Source organism: Alosa pseudoharengus, unplaced genomic scaffold (genome assembly GCF_046254945.1).
Source record: "Alosa pseudoharengus isolate Yale_2024_CS ecotype anadromous, Long Island Sound unplaced genomic scaffold, YU_APseudo_1.1 YU_APseudo_1.1_scf_4, whole genome shotgun sequence".
Lineage (NCBI taxonomy): Eukaryota > Metazoa > Chordata > Actinopteri > Clupeiformes > Clupeidae > Alosa > Alosa pseudoharengus.
The window spans coordinates 4,092,645-4,120,215 of NW_027468774.1; the positions used below are offsets into that span (position 1 = coordinate 4,092,645).

Here is a 27,571-nt window from a genome sequence, read left to right on the forward strand (position 1 = left end):
ACGCCCCGGAGACCGACACCCCCGCAGACCGACGCGGCGACGCCGGCGCGTACGAGGAGCAGGACGGCGTGTTCGAGGACGACCGCGGCGAGCTGCCCAACTCCAGCCCGGTGCGCAAGAGCTGCAGCGACACGGCCCTGGACGCCATGATGTCACGGGACGCCTCCGGCCGCCGCAGGGGCAGCTACGCGCTCCACGCCAACAGCGTGCGCCGCCGCGGCATGTCCATCCTGCGCGAGGTGGACGAGCAGTACCACGCGCTGCTGGAGAAGTACGAGGAGCTGCTGGGCAAGTGCCGGCGCCACGAGGAGAGCCTCCGCCACACCGCTGTCCAGACCTCGCGCCCCGTCTCACGCGACCCCTCCGTCAAGGACGGCTACGTGGGCCCCCACGCCCACACGCACCTGCCCCCACCCTCCACCTCTTCCTCCACCTCCTCCTCCACCACCACCACCGCCGCACCTCCAGAGGGGGGCGCTAAGGCCACAGATGCCCCTGGGGGTCACGCGCGTGGTCAGAACACGCCCGAGTACAAGGCGCTGTTCAAGGAGATCTTCTCCCGCATACAGAAGACCAAGACCGACATCAAGTCCACCAAGAAGTCCGGCAAGTCGGGCAAAACGGGCAAGTCCAGCAAGTCCAACAAATGAGGTTTTAGAGAAAGGGCTGGTCAGTAGGATGATAAGATAGTTTGGGACCCTGTGTCTCCCCAAAGGTCAGAAGAGAGACTCACTTGATTAATGGCTTGGTGTCGGTGCCGGGAGATGAGCCAGCGCTCTGGGACTCCTTGAGTAGCCACCTGTGGAATGACAGGTAGTCGATCGCAGGTACCACCACACCTGTGCTGAGGTGAAACAGCCTGCAGGTGTCCTATTATTAAGTCATCCTCTAATGGGCTCCACCTCAGGGACTCATCACTCCACAGCGAAAAAAAACAGCTTATGAAAAGACTATTACAGCTATGACAACTTTTACAAACTTAAATGCATTAAGGGAATTAAAGGAGTGGTCTTTCAGTCAAATTTACGACAGACTCTAGGCGAACTCACTCAAGACAGACACACACTCCTACGTGAAGTAATTCGGTGGTTATAAGTGACACATTCAAAAGTGTCAACTTGTTATTCAGTGGGAAAGTTAACATGCTTTGGAGGGAACTGAAGATGAATGTGTAATTTGGCCATGATGCAAAGACATTAGATTTGCTGATTTTCCCATTACTTTGACAGCTGATATCATATACCGGTACATCATTTACATATTTGGTTAACCTCTGAAATTACCTATGAAAATATGTAATTTGGGGATTTGAAATGTAGATTACCCAAGCACAGTTTCTGTTTGGTTCGTAACCAAGCAAAACTGTACTGGAATTGAGTTACCTGGCTCAGAACTCTATTTGACTGGAGTCAAGCATTTGAAATCATTTATTATTCAAAGTAACAAACAAAATGGCCAACTGTAGGCATAACTGATCATCTTTGCCTTTGCATACATGACTACGTGGAACATGAACTTAAAACCACTTGTGCTGACTTTCACATTTCAGGACAATCTGATCTAGTCTAAAAGTATAGTGTAACCACTGATCCTGCAGAAAATGCCATTTTGCATTCCTGAGGCTTTTTCCCCACAACCTTCTCTTACTGATACATGTGACTTAGTAACCTTTACTGATACACGGCATTACTAAGGTGACTTAGTAACCTTTACTGATACACGGCATTACTAAGGTGACTTAGTAACCTTTAAAAACAAAATGGGCCTTCCAGTCGGTGAGACACCTGTCTGCGTTGGCATTTTTCCGTTGAGCCGTGATTGAGCTGGAATCCAGCCTGTACGTGCTCTATTTCGCTCTGCTGTGCTCTGACTGACCTCAAGGGTCCGGCTCAGCCTCACACGCTCGCAAATCCTCCTGATGTGCTCGTCAGGTCAACAAACAGTAGACTTACAACTTTCTTAGAGGCAGAAGTTCATGCCACAGTACAAGGGACTGTGAACTGGGCGTAATGTGACATTGAAGGGGAACTGCAGTGACCATTGAGGAGGGAATTAGGGTTAGGCTTTTAGTAGGGATGACCAATATTATCCGTAAGACATCGGTATCGGCAGATAACAGCTTAAGAATTGTATTATCGGCGTCGGCAGATATGAACATTCCTGGCAGATGAATCAGCAAGACTATTATCGGCACAACCTATTTGGGTGTCAAGGATCATAACATTATGTGAAGCATCATACAAGATCTGTTCAAATAGTTTGAAATCTCCATTTTTATGAGTCTTCTAGTGCAGGAGAGACCCTTAAAGGAAATAAAAAAAAGATTTATATAAATAAATTGGTTATCGGCTTTGCTAACTGGCCTAAATGAGTTAGAAAAGGTCAACATATCGAACATCAGCAGAAATATCGATATTGTTGTCCATATCCATATTGATATTGATATCCAATATTGTGCATCCCTAACTTTTAGGGTCACCCCGCAACCCCCCACCCCCCACCCCACACACACACACACATGCACACACACACACGCACACACACACACACACACACACACACAATGCAGTGACTCGGCTGTATCTAAAATAGTGAGAGATGTAGCCGGGAATTAATGCCAACCTGTGGTGTTACAACCGCACGTACATCCACCCTGTTCTGTGGAGGAAGTGGAATATAAAATATGAAGACTCTGAAAGTAATAGGAATAAAAGGGAGTGTGATATTTATTATATTAAGACGTTTAGATATCACAGATGAAGAAAATGATCTGCATCACTAAAGAGATAAATAGCGATTTATAAGAAGTGTGTTGATTACGGGTGTAGGCCTTGCCAAAAACCATTCCAAGCCTTTTGCATATCTTTTGTTTTTGCTATATCATGTAGCTTAGTGTGTTTACTAAATGGAGTTGTGTTGTTTTTACTCATGCATGCATCAGAGCTGAATGGGTTCTGTGTCTCTTAAGTGTTCTGTAAAAGAGGAGAGCACACGATGAGAGCAGAAATTCCCACCAGAGTTCCACAGCCTGATGTATTGTGCCATAGAACCACAGGGAAATAAATACAAACACACAAATACAAATGTTATAACCTGCTTAAAGCTGCTTCAAGAATGCCTTCAGGATGCCATAGAGGGATTGGACAAACACTGATTTCCTCTTACGTGGGATACTTGTGCCAATTTCTTTGCCGCAAAGCAGATATCCATTAGACTCATGCGGCATGCAGACATTGATACCAAAGCATAACTCCTTCTATAGTATCTGAAGAGAGACTATTTTGTGTCCATTTTTCATCCATGCTCAGCTACAGTAAACAGGCTAATATCATATTATAAAAACTCACAACATTTCAGAGTATCGTACAACTGGGTTCTGATCTAACTTTGTCTTCTCTCAGTTTTCTCTCAAATTAGACTCATTTACTTATAGTTCCATTTATGTTTCATTCCAGGAATATCATTTTTAGGTAGCGGATGATGTTATGGGTGGGGTTTGATTTATAATGAGTTTTGATGACAGATTGAAATCTGTGTCATCCAATTTCAGCACCGTGGTGTATGCGTTTGTGTGTATCTATGTATGTGGATGTATGTATGTATGTATGTGGATGTATGTATGTATGTGGATGTATGTATGTATTTTGGTCATTACTCCAGACCCTCTCCCATTTGCACTTGTAAGAGAGCTGTGAGCCTTGTGTAATCATGTACTAAAGCATTTATTCCCTTTGTTACATAACTCTATGGTGCCTATGTCATATCATATCAGTGTACACAATGCTTCTTTTCCTCCTGCTTATTGCTTTATTGGGCTTTTTAGTGTGCAAAGCAAATATAATAGCCTAGTCCCTTTCCTCCGCATCCACCCTCTGTAAGAAAAACTGAAGCCGTGCATTCTTAAAATGTACTGTACTGCTTTCGAATCTAAACACGCTTTTATGAAAATACGACTCTCTGACGATGACAAACACTTCGGATGTAGCCTACTCAACTTTGTCCAATGGTGAATATTGGGAAGATATGAATATATTAAGTTATATTTGATGTGAAATGATGACAGCTTGGCTCGTCAGGGTCAGCAAGTGTGACTGAAAACGACTCTGCAAAGCTCAATGTATCTGATTTAATCACTCTGTTTTGCTCTTTATACAATTAAAGCATTGACACAAACCCTCCTGTCTGATGTCCTGTACTTTATGGGCCGAGTTCCTGTACACGGATGAAGCCCAGTCCTGGTCTAACAGAGAATGTTGGTGAATTTCTTTGAAAATGAGCATGTTGGCCAGGAGCAGGCTTAATCCGTGCACAGGAAAGTGGCCATGTCTCTTAGTGTGTCAGCTCAGGTCACTTAGTGTGAACGTTATTGTTGTGGCTCACACAAACACACAGTGTGAAGCACTGTGCAACACAACACAACAGAAGCTATACAAGTCTGACTTTGCATGGGGTTACCATAGCCAAACAAGTGAGCTATACAAGTCTGACCTTGCATTGGGTTACCATAGCCAAACAAGTGAGCTATACAAGTCTGACTTTGCATGGGGTTACCATAGCCAAACAAGTGAGCTATACAAGTCTGACCTTGCATGGTTACCATAGCCAAACAAGTGAGCCTTTGCATAGTTACAGGCACCAAAAGAGCTTGAGCTGCTTGAGCTTTGACCACTTTCAGGTTTATATAGCCAAACAAGGCTGACCTAGAGCACAAACACACCATGGTCAGCACTGTTAAGTTACGAAGCTGTATGTAGCCCAATAAAGGTTAAATGAATGTGTTTTTTTTTTTAATTATTATTATTATCATAGAGGCCTTTCAATAGTTGAATAACAAACAAAATACTGCATGGAGGGTCCTTGGGGGACAGACTGCAGTGTTGATGTCTCCTGCAATACTTCTGGGGGGACAGACTGCAGTGTTGATGTCTCCTGCAATACTTCTGGGGGGACAGACTGCAGTGTTCTGCATGCTCTTCCTGTATCTACTGAAGCATAATCCTCCTTCCTCATCATGGAGCCTGATAACTGAGAACATGCAGTGGTTGCATAAATGATCGCCAAGAATAAGCAAGCTGAAAGGATGTAGTAAAGGTTTAGACCTGTCATAACAAAGAGCACCTTGTCTGTGTTGTTTATTCTCACAATATATCTTTTCCATGTGGAACATCGCCTTTGCACCAACATGCCCCCAGAGAATCAGCCAAGATTTCTGAACACAAGAGACTCTTGGAGGCAAAATCCTGTAACTGCAGCCCTATCTGGCATGTTGGTGAAAGCAGCTTGGGACGTTGTGTAAAATGTGAATAAAAGCAGAATGTGATTACTTGCGAATCTCATAAACTCATATCTAGCTGCAAAAAGGCACTAGGTCCAGGTGCTAAAACCAGAGCCGGACAGTAACGGAGTACATTTACTTGAGTAAAGTACTTGAGTACAATTTTGAGGGATCTGTACTTTACGCGAGTATCATTTTTGGGGAGTACTCATGACTTTACTCAAGTACATTTTAAAAGGAAAATATTGTACTCCTTAGTCTTTACTCCACTACATTTCTATCTAAAACCATGAGTACCCGTTACTTCTTCTAAAAAAAAAAAGAATCTCGGAAACCCTCAATTTGTTGTTTCCCTCTCAAACGTGATTGGATAGTGCAGGCGCCACTGATTGGGACAACCTATCAGCAATTACCTTGAGCTTTCCGCCAAAGTCAACTCCATGGTCAGATTTAGATAAGAGACGAAACCATGGACGAAACAATGGATGAAGACGCAGCAGGTCCATCCCGGGAATGTGCCAACCTGTGGCCCCACCTCGCCAGACTATTTCAATTTTCTGAACAAGTTAATGATAGTTTTCACTTCAAGTGTTTCAATTACAAAATAGTATTTTGTACTTGAAATACGTATTTTAAATACATGTATTAGAAATACTGCCCATCCCTGGCAACATGGTAAAAAGATGAAAATGACTTGATTTTACTTTCAATTCCTTTTACATTCTCCAAGGTATTAACATTAAAATTTTTCATAACTCCATGTAGGACGTTTCTGTACATAAATGTAAGCACTGTGGCAGTAATGCAATATTTAGAAAATGTAGGCTACTCTTGTACTCTTGATACTCAAGTACTTTTAAAAACAAGTACTTCAGTACTTTTACTTAAGTAGACATCTGAGTGTTGTACTTTTACTTGTACTTGAGTAAAATTTAGCAAAGGGTATCTGTACTTTTACTCAAGTAATGAAGCTGTGTACTCTGTCCGCCTCTGGCTAAAACGGCCTGTCTGCAGTCTAGACCTGACAAATTAGGTGCATCATGGAATGGCAAACATGATTAAAAACCACATAATCTTCAGTGTCCCGCCGGCGGGACGGTTACCCCCCTCTCCCCACATTCTAAATCATTCTAAATCTAAATTGATTTTAAAACAATTGTATTGTTGCTATGTCCGCTTTTGGTGCTACCCTGACTTCTGGCTGCAGTGTAGCTGCAGCACAGGTAGATGCAACATATTGGGTCCTGAAATATTCACAAGAATCCATAGAAATTGAATCTTCATGTTGTATTATCCAATATTAGTTGTACAGATGTATAGTCTATCTTATACACACTCATTGAACCAACAAAGTAAATGCAAAAAGAGACTTTTTTGTAATTATTCCATATTTTGTGTAGTCAGTCTATATCAGAATACCTGACATACAATCTAAACAGTTCACAAGAAACCTCAAAGTGTTACCTTTCATTTGAGACCAGGATTATGCTTCTACACAAAGGGGTTCATGTGCAGTAAGCATTTGATTGTCAGTATGCATTTTGTATAACAAAAAGTCCTATGGGGAGTTTCCATAGGCATTTTACAAAACGCATAAGCATACCTTGGCAAATAATAGTCTAAAGCACTCATATTTTCATTCTATATTGCTCTACTTTTGCACACAACTTCACAAGACCTGGTGCTAGGGCTCAGTTGTGTTTCTAAGTGATATCAAGAGACCTAGAGGGCTGAAATGTGGTCAGTTTCAGAGATGCTTGTAATCCGGCAGAAAGAAAAAAACTATATTCTAGCCTCTGTAACTCTGTGTGAGTACATCACACATTTATTGTGACTGTTTCCTACGAAAACAAGAGGTTCTCAGCTTTCTATAGAGGTCCAACATTTGATGGTAGGCCCCAAAAGAAGTGGGAACAATTCCCTTGTAAATAGGCACAGTGCAATTTCAGGCAAAAACTTAAAATTTGTATTGAGATCAATGGTTGACTACCCATACCCATACTGTTGAGCAACTGTAAGGAATGGGACATTTCATTCTCAAAACTCTAGCAACTGGTCTCCTCAGTTCCTAAACATTTACAGAATGTTGTTAAATGAAAGGGTAAGGCAGAACAGTAGTAAATATACCCATCCTGACTTTTTTAGAAACATTGCTGGCATCAAATTCAAAATATAGTCAAATTCATCATTTTCATTTGCAATGCACTTTCATTTGGCGTCGTAGACATAGATATTTAGACTGTCTGCGGTATTCTTTTCCACTTGTTATTTCTCTAGTGACTTTGAACTTTGCACCAGGAAGTGCCGTCTCTGTTCTGCTGACCGTCTGGACTGTTGTCATTGGATACAAATAAACATTCTGATATTATTAGTCATTCAACAGGACTTTCAGAGGCCCCAAGGGATTTGATAACAACGATCACCACTGCAGCTGTACTAAATAATATGAAAACCCACCTCAGTGAAGGCTGTACATTTTTTTAATGATGTGTTGAGCTATCCATCAAATAACATGCTTCTTTTCCCACTCCAAGAGCTGAAGGAAACAGAACCCCACCAGTGGATACCCTCCAACCCAATCCACCCTCCATTGCCACAGCATTGCTGCTGAATCACATCCACACCCACACCAAACAAACTACAGCACACTGAGAGGGACTTTTCTTTTTTGTAGTCGTTGTTGTCGTTGTTATGTGCATTCCATACATGTTCACCTACAGAAGAGCCGCATAAGGCAAAAAGAAAAACAGGAAAAGCAAACCAGTGTCTACAAAGAGAAACACAGAAAGGTGGAGGGTGTGCGTGTGTGTGTGTGTGTGCGTGCGTGGGTGTGTGTGTGTGTCCACCGTACGGAGGCCAAAGAGAAGTGGAGGGTGGGGGTGGTGGGTGTGTGTGTGTGTGTGTCCACCGTACGGAGGCCAAAGAGAAGTGGAGGGTGGGGGTGGTGGGTGTGTGTGTGTGTGTGTGTGTGTGTGTGTGTGTGTGTGTGTGTGTGTGTGGGTCACCACCGTACGGAAACCAAGAGGATCGGATCGGATCACATCATCATCACCACCCCTGGCGGCAGCGGAGTCTGACGTTGGCATGGCTACTGGATCAGCGGATCACGGGCCGGTCAGGTTGAGAGCCGATCGAGTGGACCGGAGCTAAACTGGGCGCAGATCCAGGTCCATGTCGGGCCAGAGTTAGCTGCCGGCTGGGACGCGTTGTGTTTAATTTTGGTTAAAACAGGATCTGCTCTTCCAGCTCCACATCGATAAATAAAAACACTGACAAAAAACGCTTTTGATGCGTGGATGGGTGTATGTATATATGTACATGTGTACATATGTGTGTGTCTGGTGGGTGTCCGGGTGTGTCCATGTGTGTGTGTGTGTGTGTGTGTGTGTGTGTGTGTGTGTGTGTGTGTGTTTGTGGGGGGCTTCATGGGAGGGTGGAATGGGGGGGGGGGGGGGAAATAAACAAATGATTCACGTGTATAGTTTTCCATGAATATTGTCCATACTGAATCATTGGGCACTAAGCCACAGCCAGGGGGCGCCACAGGCCCTCAGGAGTAGCTGGAGGTCTTGCTGCCGACGTCGTCTTCCTGTGTTCCCATACTCTACAGAGAGAGAGAGAGAGAGAGAGAGAGAGGTTAAACACCCATCTATTGGATCAGTTCTCAAACCATGACACCTGATAACACTGTACAAACATACATAAATACATTCAACCTAAAATTGGGTGGAATGGAAGAGCCATCAGGCTTAAAACCCCCTCTGTGTCATGACCAGCACCTACCTTCTGCACAAACTGAGGGTTGACTGTAATCTCCTGATCCATAGACTTCAGCCTCTCATCCAACTCAATGCATTTCAGCATCTAGAGAGGGCACACACATACGCCACATCACACAAACACACCATTAGCAGTTTAGTCCACACACACTCCCACACAGGCAGCTAGTGGTGTGAGAAGGGCCAGTACTAACCTCCTGATCGATTTTGTGAAGCATTGCAGGGTTGTTGTATTTTTCAGGGTTGTCGTGGAAACAGACCATGCCGTCTCTCTGGTTAATACTAGCGTAGATTTCACCATCTTCAATCTGTAAACACACCATCAAAGGTTACACTTTCTTAATTGTCTGTTCATGAGGTGTTGTAGAGGCAAACTAAAAGGCCTCTCCCCAATGGCCCTTAAGACATCTAATCCTCCTCAGATCATTTGTTTGTGTTCTACGACTAATTTGTAGTGAACTCAAAACAACAAAAAAATTGAATAAACCGTATCAAAAAACAATTTGCTTTTTGCGTACTATATGTGGACAAACTGTACTATTCCACCCTGATGATTTGATACACCACTTAACTAAACTGCCACTGTGATTCAGTCAGACGGCTGGGCCTGAGTAGACATATGAGGCCCAGCTACACTACCGGTACATCGAATCAGTTTCGACACGGGTTTTCGGGATTACGCGATTAAATCCGATCTGCGTCCACAAACAATTTATCAGTTTGGGAAGCCTTAAAAATCTGCATTAAAATGCGTTATTCTGATTCTTGTAAATCATGACAAACACACAGTCAACAAGTATGGGTATAAGGGAAGAAATGACCATCAGATCAAATCTGACAACTACAGCGTACAAATCTACAAAGTTGAACTTTTCGACGCAAGCGACGGGAGCAACGCGACGCAACGGACCCACAATTCAGTTGGGCAACGGATGACGTTAGCCCATGTGAAGTGGACGGGATTGCGTCTCCAGCACTGCACCGCACGCAACTGTGTGTGGGAGTCGTTACGCGCCTGGTGCAGCTTAGCCCTGAGAGTGAGACATGCTGGGCCGGTGAGAATGAACACATGAGGGTGAGACACGCTGGGCCGATATGAGGGTGAGACATACTGGGCTGGTGAGATGAGAGATGAACACATGAGGGTGAGACATACTGGGCCGGTGAGATGAGAGATGAACACATGAGAGTGAGACACGCTGGGCCGGTGAGATGAGAGATTAACACATGAGAGTGAGACACGCTGGGCCGGTGAGATGAGAGATGAACACATGAGGGTGAGACATACTGGGCCGGTGAGATGAGAGATGAACACATGAGAGTGAGACACGCTGGGCCGGTGAGATGAGAGATGAACACATGAGGGTGAGACATACTGGGCCGGTGAGATGAGAGATGAACACATGAGAGTGAGACACGCTGGGCCGGTGAGATGAGAGATGAACACATGAGAGTGAGACACGCTGGGCCGGTGAGATGAGAGATGAACACATGAGGGTGAGACACACTGGGCCGGTGAGATGAGAAATGAACACATGAGAGTGAGACACGCTGGGCCGGTGAGATGAGAGATGAACACATGAGAGTAAGACACGCTGGGCCGGTGAGATGAGAAATGAACACATGAGGGTGAGACACACTGGGCCGGTGAGATGAGAGATGAACACATGAGAGTGAGACCAGGGTTTCCGTTGTCCGGTAATTACCGGACATTGGCCGAAAAAAAAATGAAATGTCCGACAAAATTAAATCTCTCCGGTCAAATTGTCCGATTGAAATTGGCTAATAATCCCGTCCCCTAATGCAATCTGAATTTGAGAATAAGCCTTAATATGTAAGCCTATATTTTACGTCCTCTGGCTATGTTTTTAAATGAACAGGCTCTACCGTTTGAAAAGTAAGCTATTAAACAACACTATGCTGCATTTCAAATAGGAAGCGCACGCTTAAAACGTCCATGTTAAACAACGAACATGAGTGAGGCGATTCAAACATGGCCAGGCCCAGGCAGACTAGCCTTAAAAGTTTTTTCAGAGGCCAGACGCGATGGATGATGATAAATTGGTAACGTCCGAAGCCTCAGATGTCCGGTCAACTCCACCACCACCAGATAAAAAGCAGAAGTGTCGGGCGTATCTGTCGGAATCAGTGACATTGGAAGTGGAGTTGCGGGGGGTGCGGACGCTCCGAGACACTGTCATTCTCCGTGTACACTGGACATGCAAAGTGTTCTTTACCCAAAGCATACAGTAGGCCTATGCGTTCTCTGTCTATGATCTGCAGGGCCTCCTCGACGAGGCAATTACTGGTCCGCGGATCATTTCTGGCACAATTAAACGGTAGCCTATTATTGAACCGCGGCCAAAAGAAAAAGAAACTAAACATTTCCCAGAATATGAAACATTTCTTAATTTATTGTTATCAAATAAAGAGGCATAGCATTAGGGGGTAGTGGTGTGAGCGCTCATTCTTGTGTGTGCGCATCTGTGTAAGTTAAACAGTCACCACTGGAGATAACGTGGGTAGCAGCAACAAACAACGTAGCCTTTTTAAAACGACAAACGAAGCGGACGCTTGCTGTCCATGAAAAGATACTGGCTAGATCTTGTTAGGCATGTTTAAGTTAGGCTAATGAACATGTTGCATTCTATACAGCCTGATTATGTCATTCTTTAAGCTACATAGCCTGTCTCCAGTTTTCCTCAATTTGACTAATTAAGAAGGGATAATAGGATATTTGACCGGCATATCATCAAAATGTCAGGAAAACGAAACCTCTGCCGGTCACTTTGACCAGCACCATTTTTTTCTAGCGGAAACTCTGGGTGAGACATACTGGGCCGGTGAGATGAGAGATGAACACATGAGGGTGAGACATACTGGGCCGGTGAGATGAGAGATGAACACATGAGGGTGAGACATACTGGGCCGGTGAGATGAGAGATGAACACATGAGAGTGAGACATGCTGGGCCGGTGAAAATGAACACATGAGGGTGGGACATGCTGGGCCGGTGAGAATGAACACATGAGGGTGGGACATGCTGGGCCGGTGAGAATGAACACATGAGGGTGGGACATGCTGGGCCGGTGAGAATGAACACATGAGGGTGGGACATGCTGGGCCGGTGAGAATGAACACATGAGGGTGGGACATGCTGGGCCGGTGAGAATGAACACATGAGGGTGGGACATGCTGGGCCGGTGAGAATGAACACATGAGGGTGGGACATGCTGGGCCGGTGAGAATGAACACATGAGGGTGAGACATGCTGGGAAGCCGAGAGAAAGACAAGCGAGACGAGACGAGGAGGCTCACCATGTGTAGGACGTACTTCTCTGCTTCCTGAGGTCCAGACAGCTGCACTCGACTTGCCATGTCTTGTAGGGACAGCGTCAAGAACGTCTAAAAAACACACACACAAGAGAACCACATATGGTGTGCCAAAACACCCAATTAAACATGGTTGCAGCACATTCAAGGGACTATTTTTCTTTTAACCTATGTTTCCTTATGATTTTGAGGAAGAGATTAGTCCCGTTCGTCATGTTTTCACCACATTTGTTAGGTGTACAGCACCCTCACTAAAGATGAGTAAAAAGAGGTAGACAAAATAATCTTGTGCCACAACTACTGGCACCCCTAACAAAATATAATAAACTAAACTAGCAATAAATGTGGAGGGTGCTGTATGCCTACACTGCCGTTCAAAAGTTTGGGGTCACTTAAGACATTTCCATTCCATGCTATACCAGCTGAGATCAGTTGCATTGTTTTTTTTAAATTAGGGCAGCACTTTTTAGATTACATTATGTGCTTACATAATTGCAAGAGGGTTCTCCAATGTTTTCTTAATTAGCCTTTTTATAATGATATCAGATTAGTAAACAGAATGTGCCTTTGGAACATTGGATGAACGGTTGCTGATAATGGGCATCTGTATACTTACAGCGGGGAAAATAAGTATTGAACACGTCAACATTTTTTTCAGTAAGTATACTTCCAATGAGGCTATTTGCATGAGATTTAGTCAGACAGACCAGACCAGTCAGACCAGACATTAGTATTAACTCAGATAATCCACCCATATAAAAAAATCCAAACATTAAAGTCCATAGGTAGAGTTATGTGCAATAAAGTGGAATGACACAGGAAAAAAGTATTGAACACGCCTGCTGAAATTTCTTAAATACTTTGTGGAAAAGCCTTTATTCGTAATGACAGCTTCAAGGTATTTCCTGTATGATGAAACTAATCAGTCAGAGTATTCTGGTGTGAGTTTGGCCCATTCTTTTAAACAGATAGTCCTTTAATATTGAAGATTTCAGGGGTCCCTCTTGTAAATCCTGATCTTTAGTTAACTTCCAAAACTGTTCAATTGAATTGAAGTCAGGGCCTTGATTTCCTTTCTCTGAAACCAATTGAGAGTTTCCTTTGCTGAATGGTTAGGATCATTGTCCTGCTGGAAGGTCTAGCCATGTCTCATCCTCATCATCCTGGTGGATGTAAAGATTCTCCCAGAAAAAAATGACTCCATTCATCATTCCTTCAACTGTATGAAGTCTGCTAGTACCATGACATGAAAAACAGCCCACACCATGATGCCACCACCTCCAAACCTCACTGTTGGTAGGGTATTTTTAGGGTGATGCACAGTGCCATTTCTCCTCCAAATATGGTGTGTAGTATGACATCCAAAAAGTTACATTTTTAACCAGAATACATTCTCTCAGTATTGCATAGGATTGTCCAAATGTTGTGTAGCAAACTTTCAACAAGGTTTGACATGTTTTTCTTCAGCAAAAGAGTCATGCGGGATGAGCGTGCGTAGAGGCCATGGTGGTGGAGTGCATTACCTATGATTTTCTCTGTAAAAATTGTACCTGCTGCCTCCAAGTCTTTCTGGAGCTTTCTCTGAGTGGTCCTTGGATCTTCGGCTACACTTCTGACTATCCTTCTGACTTCCTGGTCAGAAATCTTGCAAGGAGATCCTGTGCATGGCCAGTTGATGATGCATTGATGTTCCTTCCACTTGCAGATAATGGCTCCAATACTGCTTGCTGGATGATTCAGAAGTTTTGAAGTGCATCTGTAACCAGTTCCATTGATATGTTTTGCAACAATAAGGTTGCAAAGGTCTTGGGAGGGCTCTTTGCTTTTGCCCATCATGAAATGTTTCTTGTGTGACACCTTGGTAACAAAAAACCTTTTTATAGCCCACCAGTATGTACTAACCCAGTTTATATCAATTTGCACAGATAGGAGGGATAATTTCTCTAAATACTTATAGATTCCAGTTTGTTCCTTGCCATTCCTTGCCTTTGTGTACTGCTTTTTCTTAGTGTGTTCAATACTTTTTTCCTGTGTCATTCCACTTTTTTACTCATAACTCTACTTTTAGACATTAATGTTTGGATTTTTATATATGTGTGGATTACCTAAGTTAATACTAATGTCTGGTGAAAATTTCATGCGAATAGCCTCACTGGAAGTATACTTACTGAAAAAAATGTTGACGTGTTCAATACTTATTTTCCCCGCTGTATGTAGATATTAGATTAAAGATCAGCCATTTCTTTCTACAACAATCATTTACAACATTAATGATGAAAACAAGGACATTTCTAAGTGACTCCAACTTCTGAACGGTAATGTATATGCCCTGTCCACCTGCGCTTGTCTAGGTGTGCCTGACTACCTGTGTGTGTGTGTGTTTGCAGCTGAGCTGCGTGTGTGTGTGTGTGCAGCTGAGCTGCGTGTGTGTGTGTGTGTGTGTTTGCAGCCTAGCTGTGTGTGTGTGTGTGTTTGCAGCTGAGCTGCGTGTGTGTGTGTGTGCAGCTGAGCTGCGTGTGTGTGTGTGTGTGTGTGTGTTTGCAACCTAGCTGTGTGTGTGTGTGTGTGTTTGCAGCTGAGCTGCGTGTGTGTGTGTTTGTTTGCAGCTGAGCTGCGTGTGTGTGTGTGTGTGTGTTTGCAGCCTAGCTGTGTGTGTGTGTGTTTGCAGCTGAGCTGCGTGTGTGTGTGTGTTTGCAGCTGAGCTGCATGGGCGGGTTCAGACCTTGGTTAGCCGCTGGATGTTCTTCTTGTAGAGGGAGGACAGGCACTGCTTGACCAGCCCTGTGTTGCTGTCGCGGGCGAACACCTCGCCGTGCTTGGTCAAGAGGCCGCGCAGCTCCGCTGGATTGTTGGTGGTGTACACCTGGGCCAACTCGTGATACGCGTTACTCAGGGGCTAACACACACACACACACACAAATAGACATTTATTAACCTTTAGTCACCAATACACTGGCATTCTGCAATTTGACACATTAGACATGTATTAACCTGTAGCCTAGCCTAGAAATCTAGACGCACCCTAGCAGCAGTAAATGTAATTCGGTGAATGCTACCATTACAGCCCATGCAAAATATACCATGAAATATCGTGATACAGTTTGCCCACCCCCATCAGGCAGGAAGCGTGTCTGACCCCCAGACTCTCATGAGGTCCCTCACCTTGATGAACCTGCCCACGATCTGGGACGTGTACTTGGGCAGCTGCTGCATCTTGCCGTGGAGAATGAGGGACACCAGGATGTACTTCTTATACGCTTCGAGCATAATGTGGCTGACCGCCATTGCTGGAGTGGTTATGGCCTGTAAAGAGATTTGGTGCACACACACTAATGAATAAGTACATCCCAACTACACCCAGAAACACAGAGCCATCACAGAGAAGGAGGTACAATTCCCAGTAACTCTGGAAGCCCATAGCATTAATGAACTAGCAATTATGTTATATTCAACATTTTCCTAACTAATACTGAATAAAAAATAAGATAAAACATTCTTCTATATTTGTTCACTGAAACCTCCCGAACTCAGAGGTAAATAGCAACAACCCAAACCACACATCAAATACCAGCATACCCAAACCTCTCAGAAGGGCCATTACCTGTTCATAACAATTGAGTGACGAATTCTAACAGCCCAAATCACACATCCACTCACCTGTTCATAAAAATACAGTGCTCGTTCAAAGTTCTTGAGGCCGGTGTAGATCATGCCCCCATAGTAGTAGTAACACAGGAAGTGCTTGGCGTCGTAGGCTCCGTTCTCCTTGCAGATGTCCATCATGTCCAGGTCCAGGTAGGGGACGGCCGGCTTGAAACACTTCGCTAACAGGCAGAGCTACCGTGGCCAAACAGGAAGTGACAATGAGCAACGTGACAGGAAGGACATGTGTACGGTCACATGTGGCCTCATGGCTTGACTTTTGGTGGTGGTTAGTGAGGTTCCCACATCACTGTGAAGCGCTTTGGGTGTCTTGAAAAGCTCTATATAAATGCAAGTTGCTGTTGTTTTCTTGATCAAGGAGGTCAGAAACATTGTTACTTGAATCCTAAAGTCTGGTTAATTACAACAAGCTAACAAAGGGGGGGGCAAGAGAGATGCTTTACCCACAGGGGGAGCTGTACCCGAATCCAGACAGAAATGATATAAGTAAATTCTAACAAGTTTAACCTGAACATGTTCACCAGGATCATCAAATACCTTTTCTCATTTAGGCAGCAATGTGTTGAAGGAAATGACACACAGACATCACAAAACAAACTTTGCTGAGATGACAACTAACGCCACTTGCAGTGCCATCCTGGACCGGTGTCTGGTATGTGGTGATGCACCTGGCACACGCACACTCACCTGGCACATGTCTGCATGCACTGAGGTAAGCTGGTTGGCGTTCATCTGCATTTTGTCTATGGCCTGCTTCAGGATGCTGACGCCACGTAGAGGCTGAGGGGGACACGCAGGGGAAGAATGAGAGGAGAAGAGAAGGGGAAACAGAAACACAACATGAACAGAAATGTTATGACAGAGGGACTACAGTATCTGCCACATCTGCCTAACTGTCTCTGTAGGGCTTTCAAAAGAGCCCACACACTGACTAAGTGTGTCTGCATAGAACTACAGTTGCAGTCAGTGCCTGCTAGATCAGTTCAAACAAATGTGACTTGTGAACCAAGTGGCTATCCATCTAATTAAATCAAAAGAGAGTTTTGGAAATTAGATTAATGAAAGACTAATCAGATTAACCCATTCGCGCTGGATGCTGCATGACGCAACATTGACCCTCCTGCTGGATGCTGCGTAGCGCAACATTGACCCTCCCGCTGGATGCTGCGTAGCGCAGCATGCTTTTTATTTCATGTTTCTAGGTGCTACAGAGGCTTAGATATTACATTTTGGTAGACGTTGACAATTTTTAATATGTTTTCAGAAAACCCTCAGGAAATAAGGTTATTTAGTCTAGAAAGCCATAGGATTCTATAGGCGTTTTTAGCAGGCATTTTAGGAGTAAATGGGTTAATGGTGAACTTACCTGCTTCCGTTCCACCAGGGCATTTGTTAACTGATGGCAGAGGCCAGCAACTGTGAGGAAACAAACACAGACAGAGCATGGGATTACCGAAGGATATCAGAGGATTGGAGCATCCACGACATTAACATCGGGAAGGATAACAGAGGATTGGAGCATCCACAACATTAACATCGGGAAGGATAACAGAGGATTGGAGCATCCACGACATTAACATTGGGAAGGGTAACTCACACGTGTCAGTTGCATATCTGATGTGCTCTCCATTGCAAGTGCTAATGAACAACTGGACCTGAGAGAACAGAGTCTCAAAGTCGGGGATGTTTGGCATGGAGAACTTCACAAACCTTAGCAAATGAAAAGAACAAAAACATAATGGGCTTGTGAAGCAGTAAATCCCACTGCACTAAACATAACTGGATCCACTTTGACAAATCGGCAACTATAGTTGTAAGTATACGAATGTCTTTAACAACTATTCTTTTTAGGAGCGTGTGGTACAGGGCAGTTCAATACATTCATCAAGTTGTTATCAAATGCAAATCTGTAACAACCATCAGTTACTATGTACATGTTCCATGAGGAACGGACTGTGGAATATCTCACTTTGACTGTTTCGTAATATGATCACTTAAAGATTTATGGTCACATGTCAACATATCTGAGTGTGAATATAACACCAGGGTTGTATTCCAAGTAGTGACAGACCTGGATAAGTTAACCCAGAGGAAGTGGTAAACCCCCTAATAGAAGGGCCCTTTGGCTTTGTTTAGTTTGGAGATTGAAGCCCTGGGCTGTTCTATTGTCAGGTTTACAACTTCCTCTGGGTTATCTTACTAAGGTTTGCCACTAAACCACCTACTTGGAATCATGGCTAGGTCGCAAAAGCATGAAAACAGCCCTTCAGGGTCCACATTTATCACAACGAGGACCAACTCACAGCACAGCCAGCACCCCAAGCGAGTGCTCTTGAACGTCCAGGGCCCCCAGGACAGTGTCAAGGTGCGACAGGTTCTTCGCCAGAAGCTCTCCGCTCTTATTGATCAGTTCACACAGCTGGGTCATCTGACCTGGAGAAGGAGAGAGAACCACAGGACGTTCAGTGTGAGTTTACGGTTGAACGGCACAACTGCAAAACAACAGCGCACCAGATCAAAACAATGCACACATGGTAAGCAGTGGAGCTGAGACTGTGCAAACACACGATCCTGAACACATTTAGCGTGTGTTTAACCTGAAAGTTGTTTTAATACACTTCATGAAATCTGATTGCAGTTATGAGCATACTGTGTTTGTGTATTCTCAAAACCATTTACCAGCCTTGATTTGATATCTGGGGAAGATCTTGCTGTCCCCAACCTATCAAAAACAACTGCTTAATCGAGCTGTCAAGGCCTGCGCTATTAGCTCGTCAAAGAAGCGTTAGACTGTTATAGAAAGTTTAGTAAGCCAGTTACAGAGAACTTTTATGAATGCTATCCAATCCTTGTCAATAAGGGGTGGAACCATTAGATGACAACTCAAAGAAATTTACTGTGTTGATGACATTTAGCTGGTTAGCTTGCTAGCTGTATCATTAATGTTATACAGAACGAAATACCGGAATGAAAATTACAAGTTGTCTAAAATGGCATTGTTTGGCATCAGAGCGTCTTCATAAATATTGAATATTCATAGATTACTCTAAACTAGCAAACTCTATAACGATACTGCCATTCCATAACTGTTTACATGATGAAGCAAAAAGCAAGTTAGTCAGCTAACTAGCTTCCCAGCTAGCTAACCTTGCTGCCGTGCAGTGACAAAGCTATCTGATTAGCTAGCTAACTGGAATGCAATACATGCTAGCCACCAAAAGCATCTACTGCCTGAATGTTTATTTGGGAGGATAGAATTATCAAGAACGCTTACCTTGCGCCGAGAGCTGCCGCACATTATTCACAAACTGTTCTAGTGCTGAAGCCATTATTTCATGAGTCTACGGGGTGACTTTTCACAACGTTTTCATTCAAATGTCAGCAACAACTCCGTCTAGTTTCAGACGGGGCCACAGCCACAGCCGCCACCAACCACCTAATCTCGCGAGAAAGTGGGTTCCGTCTGATATAATGTACAACACGTGCAGTGCAGAATGAATTATCTCTTCCCTCAGTCTGCAAAGGTGTTGTTTTGTACAAAACTGCTGCCCGGATCAAATGAGGATACTCTATCTAATATCTCCTTAAATTTCCGTATGTCGTGACCACAGGAACAACAAACCTGATACTACCGGTTTATTAAAACAAAGATATTTAGTGAGTGAAGATGTCCTACTTCGAAAATGTTGTTTAGTCATGTGGAAAACTGTAAGAATTAAATTGACGAGTTACACCACACGCGATATTCCAGTCATATTGACACATTTATCTGTTTCCCCCCCCTTCAAAACAGTGAAGAAGCAAGATGTCCACAAGCGAACTGATGGCTCAACGGTGTTGAAGTTGCATATCCGTCTGCCTGCTGATGTAGAGTATCTCGAGTTAGCGCAAACTCTTTCCGTTTACTGTCTTTGACTGTGCTGTAAAGAAGGATAGTTGAAGTCACACTGCGGGAACAGGCGGTTGACCAATTTGTCACTTGTCAGAGGATTGAGTATAATGTTTCACAGTGGTATCTTATTTCTACGTTTAACCTTACAGAGGCTTGCTTTCGGGTTCTGACATTTACAACCCGAAGGCTAGCGTGATCTGGTGTAAACAAGTCACTAGCTCAGAATTCACTGGTTGTTGTTGAGGAGGAGAGGAGGAGGAGGGGGACATAGCTGGAGAATGCAGAAAACATTATCACGCACAAGTTAATTTTTAACTGGCCATTGTAAAGCAGTTAGGTACTGACAGCATAAAACACTTGCATGTATTCAGTATCCCTTCTTAAAGACGCGTTAAATGACAGCTTTACATGCAATTGTGTTTCAAAACTAACGGTACTGTGTTACAACTGGTTGTTGAGCTGGGCAGCTACCAATGTTAGCAGACACCAAAGTCAGTGGAATAACATTATTTGGCGTCGATTATCATCGTGTGTGTTGGCGATTTTCCCCGTTAAAGTTCTAAATGAAAAACCGGCTAGTGAGATAAACAACGAAACGACAAAACGGTTCGGGAGAGTTTATTCGAAACAGGAAAGGACTTTCGACCATCCTTATCTCCGAGGCTCTGATAGGCTTATTTATTTGAGGGACACGGAACTGATTACCCTGCCTGCAATAATGCCATTATTGCCAAGGATATTACGCTTGGTAAGACAGGAGACTTCCTCTATCTACTGTCATTGGAGGTGTTTATCAAGCATGTCCTCCTCTGCAAAGAAATTGCGGGTCCTGGTGGACATGGATGGGGTCATAGCAGATTTCGAAGGTGGATTTCTGAAGAAGTACCGAGCGAGATATCCAAACGAACCCTTCATCACCTTAGAGGACCGGAGAGGATTTTGGGTGTCAACTCAATACGGCCAGCTAAGAAGTGACCTCTGCGTAAGTCACACTTTCTTTCAGATGTTGAACGCCCTCATATAAAACAATCGACTAATCTTGTTGATTTCATTATTGTCGTCATAACCCAGCTCTTATTTCAAGATTGACTGACATGTGTCTTGCGTTGCCTGGACTACGTGCTGATAAATAATAGAGTATGCGGTTTTTCTTGTTTACAATGTTTAATGCAAGGTAGTAACACAGGACGTATGAGTGATGTCAAATTCATTCTAGGCCTACTTTCTGTGGGCGTTATGAATAAACAAGTGTTTGCAAACAAAGGTATCTTCTGTATGGTAATTACGTGCTAACCCACGTGTTGTAATCAAACATATGGTGGGAAATGTAGACAAAGTCAAATGGGTTCAGTTGGTATGATTATGAAAATGGTTATTTTTGAGGTTATTTGACACACAGGAGAAAGCCATCAGCATCTGGGAATCCAAGGACTTCTTCACTGAGCTGGAACCTCTACCAGGAGGCGTGGAGGCAGTCAAAGAGATGGCCAAAATGGAGAAGTGAGTGGAATGAACAAACAGCTGATGCAGGCTGAGGTCAGCAGACCCCAGTGACGGCGCGGCAGCTGGCGCTGGTACGGATCCGGGCCTGATCCGGCCCAGAGCCGCACCACTGTCAGCTGATCGCTAGGGATCGGTCACCTTTGACCGAGCTGTGGGACCTCTGGAGGCCACAGCAGAAAGGGGGGCAGGCTGGCCAGCTGCATTTGCAGTTACACTGGTCTGTAGTAATAGTGGGGCCAGTTGTCTGTCCAGCAGGGTCATCAGTACTGGACTTCCTGTCGAGTGCGGATACAATTCCTTAATCTGCACAGGGACTGCAGATGGAAATTAGCGAATAGCTACAATCTGATATGAAGCATCTTCTCTCACTTGTGAGATTAACCTATGGATTTATATATGGTCCCTGATACAAATGAATCAAATCAAATTAAATCAATGATTTTAACACGTCACTCTGACTAGCCGCTATACTAAATAAAACTGACTTGACTTGACTACATAAATACAGACTATAGACTAAAGCATGTGCACATTTATCCATTTAGCAGATAGTTTTATCAGAGTAGATGCTCCTGGGGTCTGGCTTTCAGTTAACTGAAATAAAAAATAAACTAAAGTTTTCCAAAAAAGGAAAACTAAATAGAAACGACAATGAACAATTTAAAACTAACTAATACTGAATGAAATTAAAGGTCAAATCGGCTTGTTTTAAGTTCACTGTGGTTGCTATATACCTTTCTCCTGTTCTGTTTGAGTCACTGGCCTATTAAAAAGGACCTAAAGGACCTTGAATGAATGAAAAACTAAACTAAAACTACTTTTGCTCTTGTACAACTAACTAAAACTAAACTTCTGAAATCAGAAACCTAACTGTAAGACCAAATAAAACTAATGAACATGTCAAAACTATAATAACTCTGGACTGGACTAGAATATTGACCTGAAATACTCTGTACATTTTCTAGTCCTGTCAGATTAGATATACTCATGTAATACACAGATGACAGATCATGTGAGCTAAGACAATATTTTCTTTCTTTCTGTTTCACTTTCTACTCTTTCTTCTGTTCTGCAGCACAGATGTTTTTATTTGCACCAGTCCAATCAAATTCTACAACCACTGTCCTTATGAGAAGGTAAGCTGCTGCTGCTGCTTTCTACCTGCGACTTCATCACATTATGTGTGATGAAACAGTTCATTTAGTAGTAATGTAGTTATTATCGGTAATTTACATCTTAACTAACTATACACAGTAATTTAATTTCCTCATTTGCTTACATACACTTGCTTTAGGGGTCAGTGAGAGATATAATGTACTTTTACACATTTACAATCAGTTTATTGTGCTGTATTCATTGTCATGTAACTATAATCTTGTCCCGTTTTTAGACCTAAATACTTTTTACTGTTTGTTATCTGTCATGGTACCATGGGACGCGAGTGTATGGTATTTGCATACTCACCTTTATGGTTATGGTGATGCACTTACAGTATATGGACACTACATTAGTTAGGAATAATAGTTTCAAATAAAATGAAAAATAAAACCCTACAATCTATACAACCTACAAACCTCCTAACCTTAATTAGGAGCATGTCAGTGTACAGGAGAGGTGAGCACTGGATGCTTCTCTATGTGGGTGGGTGCAGACTGCCGGGCTGAGTTCTCTGTGAATATCTGTATCTGCCTTGCCAGTATGCATGGGTGGAAAAACACCTGGGACCTGACTTCCTAGAACAGATCATCCTGACGCGAGACAAAACCGTGGTATCAGGCGACATCCTCATCGACGACAAGCCGGATATACTGGGTGAGCAGAAAAGGTCTATGCTCACTCTAGACACTCACAGTCTGTGTGTGTGTGTGTGTGTGTGTGTGTGTGTGTGTGTGTGTGTGTCAACAAGTTTCCTCCACCCTTATACTAGTCGCACCTCCATTAGACCCTGAATCAGATGGCCCTTCCCATTAGACTCGTAAATCATCGTACACCCACCCGTACAACATGTACACCCACCCGTACAACACGTACACCCACCCGTACAACATGTACACCCATGTAGGAATGAGTTGCTAAAGGAACGCGTTTCTCATCGTACACCCACCCGTACAACATGTAGGAATGAGTTGCTAAAGGACACCCACCCGTACAACATGTAGGAATGAGTTGCTAAAGGACACCCACCCGTACAACATGTAGGAATGAGTTGCTAAAGGAACGCGTTTCTCTCGAGCCACGAGGGGCATTAGCAGGAGGCTAGTCATTGTTATTAGTTAAGTGCTACAGTACATGTAGCCTCTAGCTAAACGGCTGGAAAACAAATTGTTACATTGTATCGCACGCACAGCAAGACCGTGCTATGCATGAATTGGTGACCGGATTCAAGCAGCAATGTAATCAAGTGTGTAAGAGCATTGCATCAACATTAAAATGACCAACACAGTACATATGCAAAAAAAATACGTCATCTCATCTCAACTATGGGCGCAGCCATGTTTGTCGTAAGGTCGTACGTCCACCTCGGGGTACCCTCAAGTACTCCGAGGTAAAGGGGGCGTGCCTGCGTGAAATTCTGCAAGAAAGCTGGGTAATTTACACTTTCCAACTCGGGCGACGGATTTACAAGTCTAATGGAAAAGGCCAAGATCCGCTGATTAACATCCTTCTGCCAAATGTGCCAAATGTGGGATCCCGTTTCCTGCTGTATGTGGAGCACTTGGGACAGGACATGAATAAACCAAGAACAGCCCCTTTGCGTTAAGATTAGTGTAGTGTCCTTTAGGATAGTGTAGTACAATCTGATTGGCTTTCTATGTTATTAAGAGATTCTGTGTGAAATGCACAAACCCCTGTGTTCTGAGATGTGATTGTAGTGTGTTGTTGAGATTCAGAAGGTACCTGTATACAGCTGCTTAATGCAAACATACACACACACACACACACACATGTACACACACACATACACATGTACACACACACACACACACATACACACACACACACACACATGTGTACACACACACACACATGTACACACACACACACGCACACATACATACACACACAATGAGGGCAGCTGAGACAGCAGTTTCCTTTACCAGTCTGTGAAAAAGCCGAGTGCTTTTAAGTGGAGTAGTGTGCATTTTTGGGATTCTCTGATTGTTGGGATGACTGTTCCCATTTTGTCTTGCCATGTTTGCCTCTGTGTGCATGCACTGTGTGTGTGTGTGTGTGTGTGTCTGCCTGAGCCAGCATCCTCTATTTTTTTGACTCGGTTGCCAGACTATACAGTCATGCACGGTACAAGTGTTCAAATGGAATATATGTGGTATATGTGCATGCTGCTGACGTCACGTCCTGTTTCCTGTCTGCTGTAAGGGGTGGAGCCCAACCCTACCTGGGAGCATGTGCTGTTCACGGCGTGCCACAATAAGCACATGCCCCCCTGCCCCTCGCGACGACGCCTCCTGTCCTGGGCAGACGACTGGAAGGGCATCCTGGAGAGCAAGCGACGCTGAGGGAGGACGGCGTAGCCACACAACCCCCCCCCCCCAACACACACACACACACACACACACACACACACACACATCAACTCCAACAGACGTCTGTCCCTTTCGAGAGCCGGGATTCAAGAGCCCCCCCACCCCCACCCAAACCTCCACACACACTTATCAACTCCCAAGAAAGATCACCATGCTACAGCGATGGAATAGTCTTGAGGATTCCACGTGAGAGTGGTCGTCCAGCGGGTACAGCGATGGCCTCTTTCTCGCACGCTCTCCGAGAAAGAGTTTTTCTGGTCAGTCAATATTAGACAAATATGTTTGACTTCCTGTTTATCTCTCACCTGATTGGACAAATCCTACTCATCTCCTGTTGGTCTCATCTTATTAGACAAATCAGTTTGACTTCCGGTTTATCCCTCACCTGATTGGGTAAAACCCTCTCACTCCCTATGACCCATTGATATAGGGGTATTTATTTATACGGTGCATTTGACCTGGACTGTGGGAAGACGGCTTTTATTTTAACCTCAATTTAGTGGGTGCAGTTCAGCCCACATCAGCCAGAGGGCGCTCTGTCATTTGTTTACCACTTCAGGTGTTTAATGATACAGAGGTGTGTGAGGCCCACTCCGTTAACCTCACTCCACACACACTCACATACTCTCACACACACACACGCACACACAGGTGTGTGGGAAGCGCTCTGTTAACCTCACTCCACACACACACACACACACACACACACACACACACACATATACAAAAAGCATACAAACAAACAGAAACATGCACACAGCCAAGTTATAAGCTATTCTTGGTTAGAGTGAAGAGACATGCCATTATTTCAGCATATCTAACACATGTCACAAGCTCATATATGACTGAGAACAGTAGTTTAGTGTTTTTTTTCTTAAAGTAATGTTCAGCCTGTGGTAACAACATGTATGCATCTGGAGCCCAAACACTTGAGGTTGCCCTTTACTACTACTCTATAGTCTCCATACAGGCTCAGGTTTATTCTAGAACCCCAGACGCACTGAAACCTCACACAATGGCCCTAACCCACAGATACAAACATGTAGGATGTGCACATGGATGACCACTAGGGGTCGCTGATGGCACATTCAAGCAGCTTAGAGCATGGTTGCCATAGAAATCAGGTTACCCATGTGGTGCTTCAAGAGTCCTCTGCCTTTAATGTAGTGTAGTCACTTCACCCTGTCTAATGTGGTTTTCTGCACTGCACTGACTAGGCTTTATGTACTTGCATATAGAATATGCACCTGGCTGCTAAACATGGTGTTTGCCATCTGTACTGGTCACATGTCAAGGGGTGTTGACAACAGGTGGTGTCTGTCAGCAACCATTTTAGATCCTGTGGCAGAGTTTTGTGCATTTTCCAGAGTAGAGCAGTTAGGTCAAATCAAAATACACTTTTCTGAACACACACACACACACACACACACACACACACAACCAGTGGTCGTTCCTGTTGATAAAGACATTTCTCCCAGTATTTCCATGGTCACCTAGACAGGGACTAATAGTCCAAAGCCATATGTCACATTGAAGTAATTCCTGTATTAAGAAGTGTTTGTTATTGTGTTATATTGGGAGGTGTCAGATGCTCTGTATTTGTTGTTTAGATATGAAACACTTTCATCTACAAAATGGTTTGATGGTTTTTAGCATGCTTAGAAAACTCCTTGTCCTTCAGAGTTAAACACACACACGCCACACATATGCACAGTTGACACTTTTCTATATTGTGCCAATGAGACCTAAGGTTGCTCAACAGGTGACCGTCGGTGTTTACATTGCACTGTTCTATAGAACACAGAAAAAAATCTAGAACCCTCAGATTTAATTGCAACCAGGGCAACACAGAGGAGATGGAACAGCATGCTCAAACAACGCATATCGCACATTTCACTGGTCTTCAGTACAAGTGGTTGCCTGGCTAGATGAAACTTATTTTCCAAATATTATATTGTAGTATAACATTTAGATTTTGAAACAAATTATATTAACAAGTGATTATATAATTTCACATATTTTATGCATTTTAAGGTGTTTTATGCATTTTAAGATGTTTTATGCATTTCTTTTGCAAATGATTGTTATTTTTCTCTGAATGTTTCTTTTTTTTCTTTGCTGTGGTGCAATTGAGTTTAGAGGGTGAGAGGGACTGGACGTGGAGCTGCCATGCATATAGAACATTTAAGCAAGGGAAAAGTGCATTCTGGGAAAATTATACTTTAAAACTCAGCTTTTGTTACCTGAGTCAGAACTTGAATAGCAGCAGACGCGCAGCTGAATAGCCATGACTTACTCTCTCTCTCTCTCTTTCTCTCTCTTTCTCTCTGCTAATTGAGTACTGTGGAGGCTGCTATTTTGACATCACTTCCTCCTGCTCTCTGGTGCACATGAGGTAGTTTGGGTCTAGTCAGGTTTGGTTTGATCTGACCTGGTCTGTGGGTTTCTTTGGTGCTTCTCCATCGACTGGAGAGTTTACAGTTTTATTTCTTAGGCTACATGGGAAGAGATGGCAACAACAACACGACTCAAATGAGATGAATAAAGAGTGCTATGTATTCAAACACACACCCCTCTCTCT

The 27,571-nt window shown here is 43.7% G+C and overlaps 3 protein-coding genes across 4 annotated transcripts in view; 2 read left to right on the forward strand and 1 right to left on the reverse strand.

Annotated features, from left to right (window-relative positions):
* LOC143103172 (cerebellar degeneration-related protein 2-like) overlaps positions 1-1,144 on the forward strand; it is a 10,397-nt gene extending 9,253 nt beyond the window's left edge. The window contains exon 5 of the mRNA XM_076266981.1: positions 1-1,144. This exon is cut by the window's left edge and continues 356 nt beyond it. Within this exon, the coding sequence (XP_076123096.1) occupies positions 1-650 (650 nt within the window). The 3' untranslated portion in view covers positions 651-1,144.
* Positions 1,145-7,737: 6,593 nt separating this feature from the next.
* cops3 (COP9 signalosome subunit 3) lies at positions 7,738-19,655 on the reverse strand. Its single transcript, XM_076266984.1, has 12 exons — positions 19,325-19,655; positions 18,354-18,483; positions 17,648-17,760; positions 17,417-17,466; positions 16,738-16,830; positions 16,045-16,224; positions 15,550-15,690; positions 15,110-15,283; positions 12,373-12,459; positions 9,249-9,362; positions 9,059-9,139; positions 7,738-8,879 (listed from the first exon to the last, which is right to left on the reverse strand). Exons 1-12 carry the CDS (start codon positions 19,377-19,379, stop codon positions 8,826-8,828), a joined length of 1,272 nt encoding a protein of 423 aa, XP_076123099.1. The 5' UTR covers positions 19,380-19,655; the 3' UTR covers positions 7,738-8,825.
* Positions 19,656-19,983: 328 nt separating this feature from the next.
* On the forward strand, positions 19,984-27,558 carry nt5m (5',3'-nucleotidase, mitochondrial). 2 transcript variants are annotated; one of them, XM_076266986.1, is made up of 5 exons: positions 19,984-20,924; positions 21,342-21,442; positions 22,521-22,581; positions 23,143-23,257; positions 24,824-25,030. In XM_076266986.1, exons 1-5 carry the CDS (start codon positions 20,304-20,306, stop codon positions 24,961-24,963), a joined length of 1,038 nt encoding a protein of 345 aa, XP_076123101.1. In that variant the 5' UTR covers positions 19,984-20,303; the 3' UTR covers positions 24,964-25,030. The 2 variants fall into 2 exon arrangements, with proteins under 2 accessions (XP_076123101.1, XP_076123100.1); XM_076266985.1 differs by lacking the exon at positions 23,143-23,257 and having other exon boundaries at positions 24,824-27,558.
* The last annotated feature ends 13 nt before the right edge of the window (positions 27,559-27,571 follow it).

What these genes read in the sequence shown, in the direction of transcription:
- cops3 (XM_076266984.1), bottom strand. Translation starts at nt 19,379, where the DNA reads ATGGCTTCAGCACTAGAACAGTTTGTGAATAATGTGCGGCAGCTCTCG. An exon ending in CAGATATGCAACTGACACGT is followed by an intron (nt 17,467 to 17,647) that starts GTGAGTTACCCT and finishes GTTTCCTCACAG; the next exon opens with TTGCTGGCCTCTGCCATCAG. An exon ending in ACCCTCAGTTTGTGCAGAAG is followed by an intron (nt 8,880 to 9,058) that starts GTAGGTGCTGGT and finishes CTCTCTCTGTAG; the next exon opens with AGTATGGGAACACAGGAAGA.
- nt5m (XM_076266985.1), top strand. Translation starts at nt 20,304, where the DNA reads ATGTATTCAGTATCCCTTCTTAAAGACGCGTTAAATGACAGCTTTACA. An exon ending in GAGATGGCCAAAATGGAGAA is followed by an intron (nt 21,443 to 22,520) that starts GTGAGTGGAATG and finishes TCTGTTCTGCAG; the next exon opens with CACAGATGTTTTTATTTGCA. An exon ending in ACCACTGTCCTTATGAGAAG is followed by an intron (nt 22,582 to 24,823) that starts GTAAGCTGCTGC and finishes GTCTGCTGTAAG; the next exon opens with GGGTGGAGCCCAACCCTACC.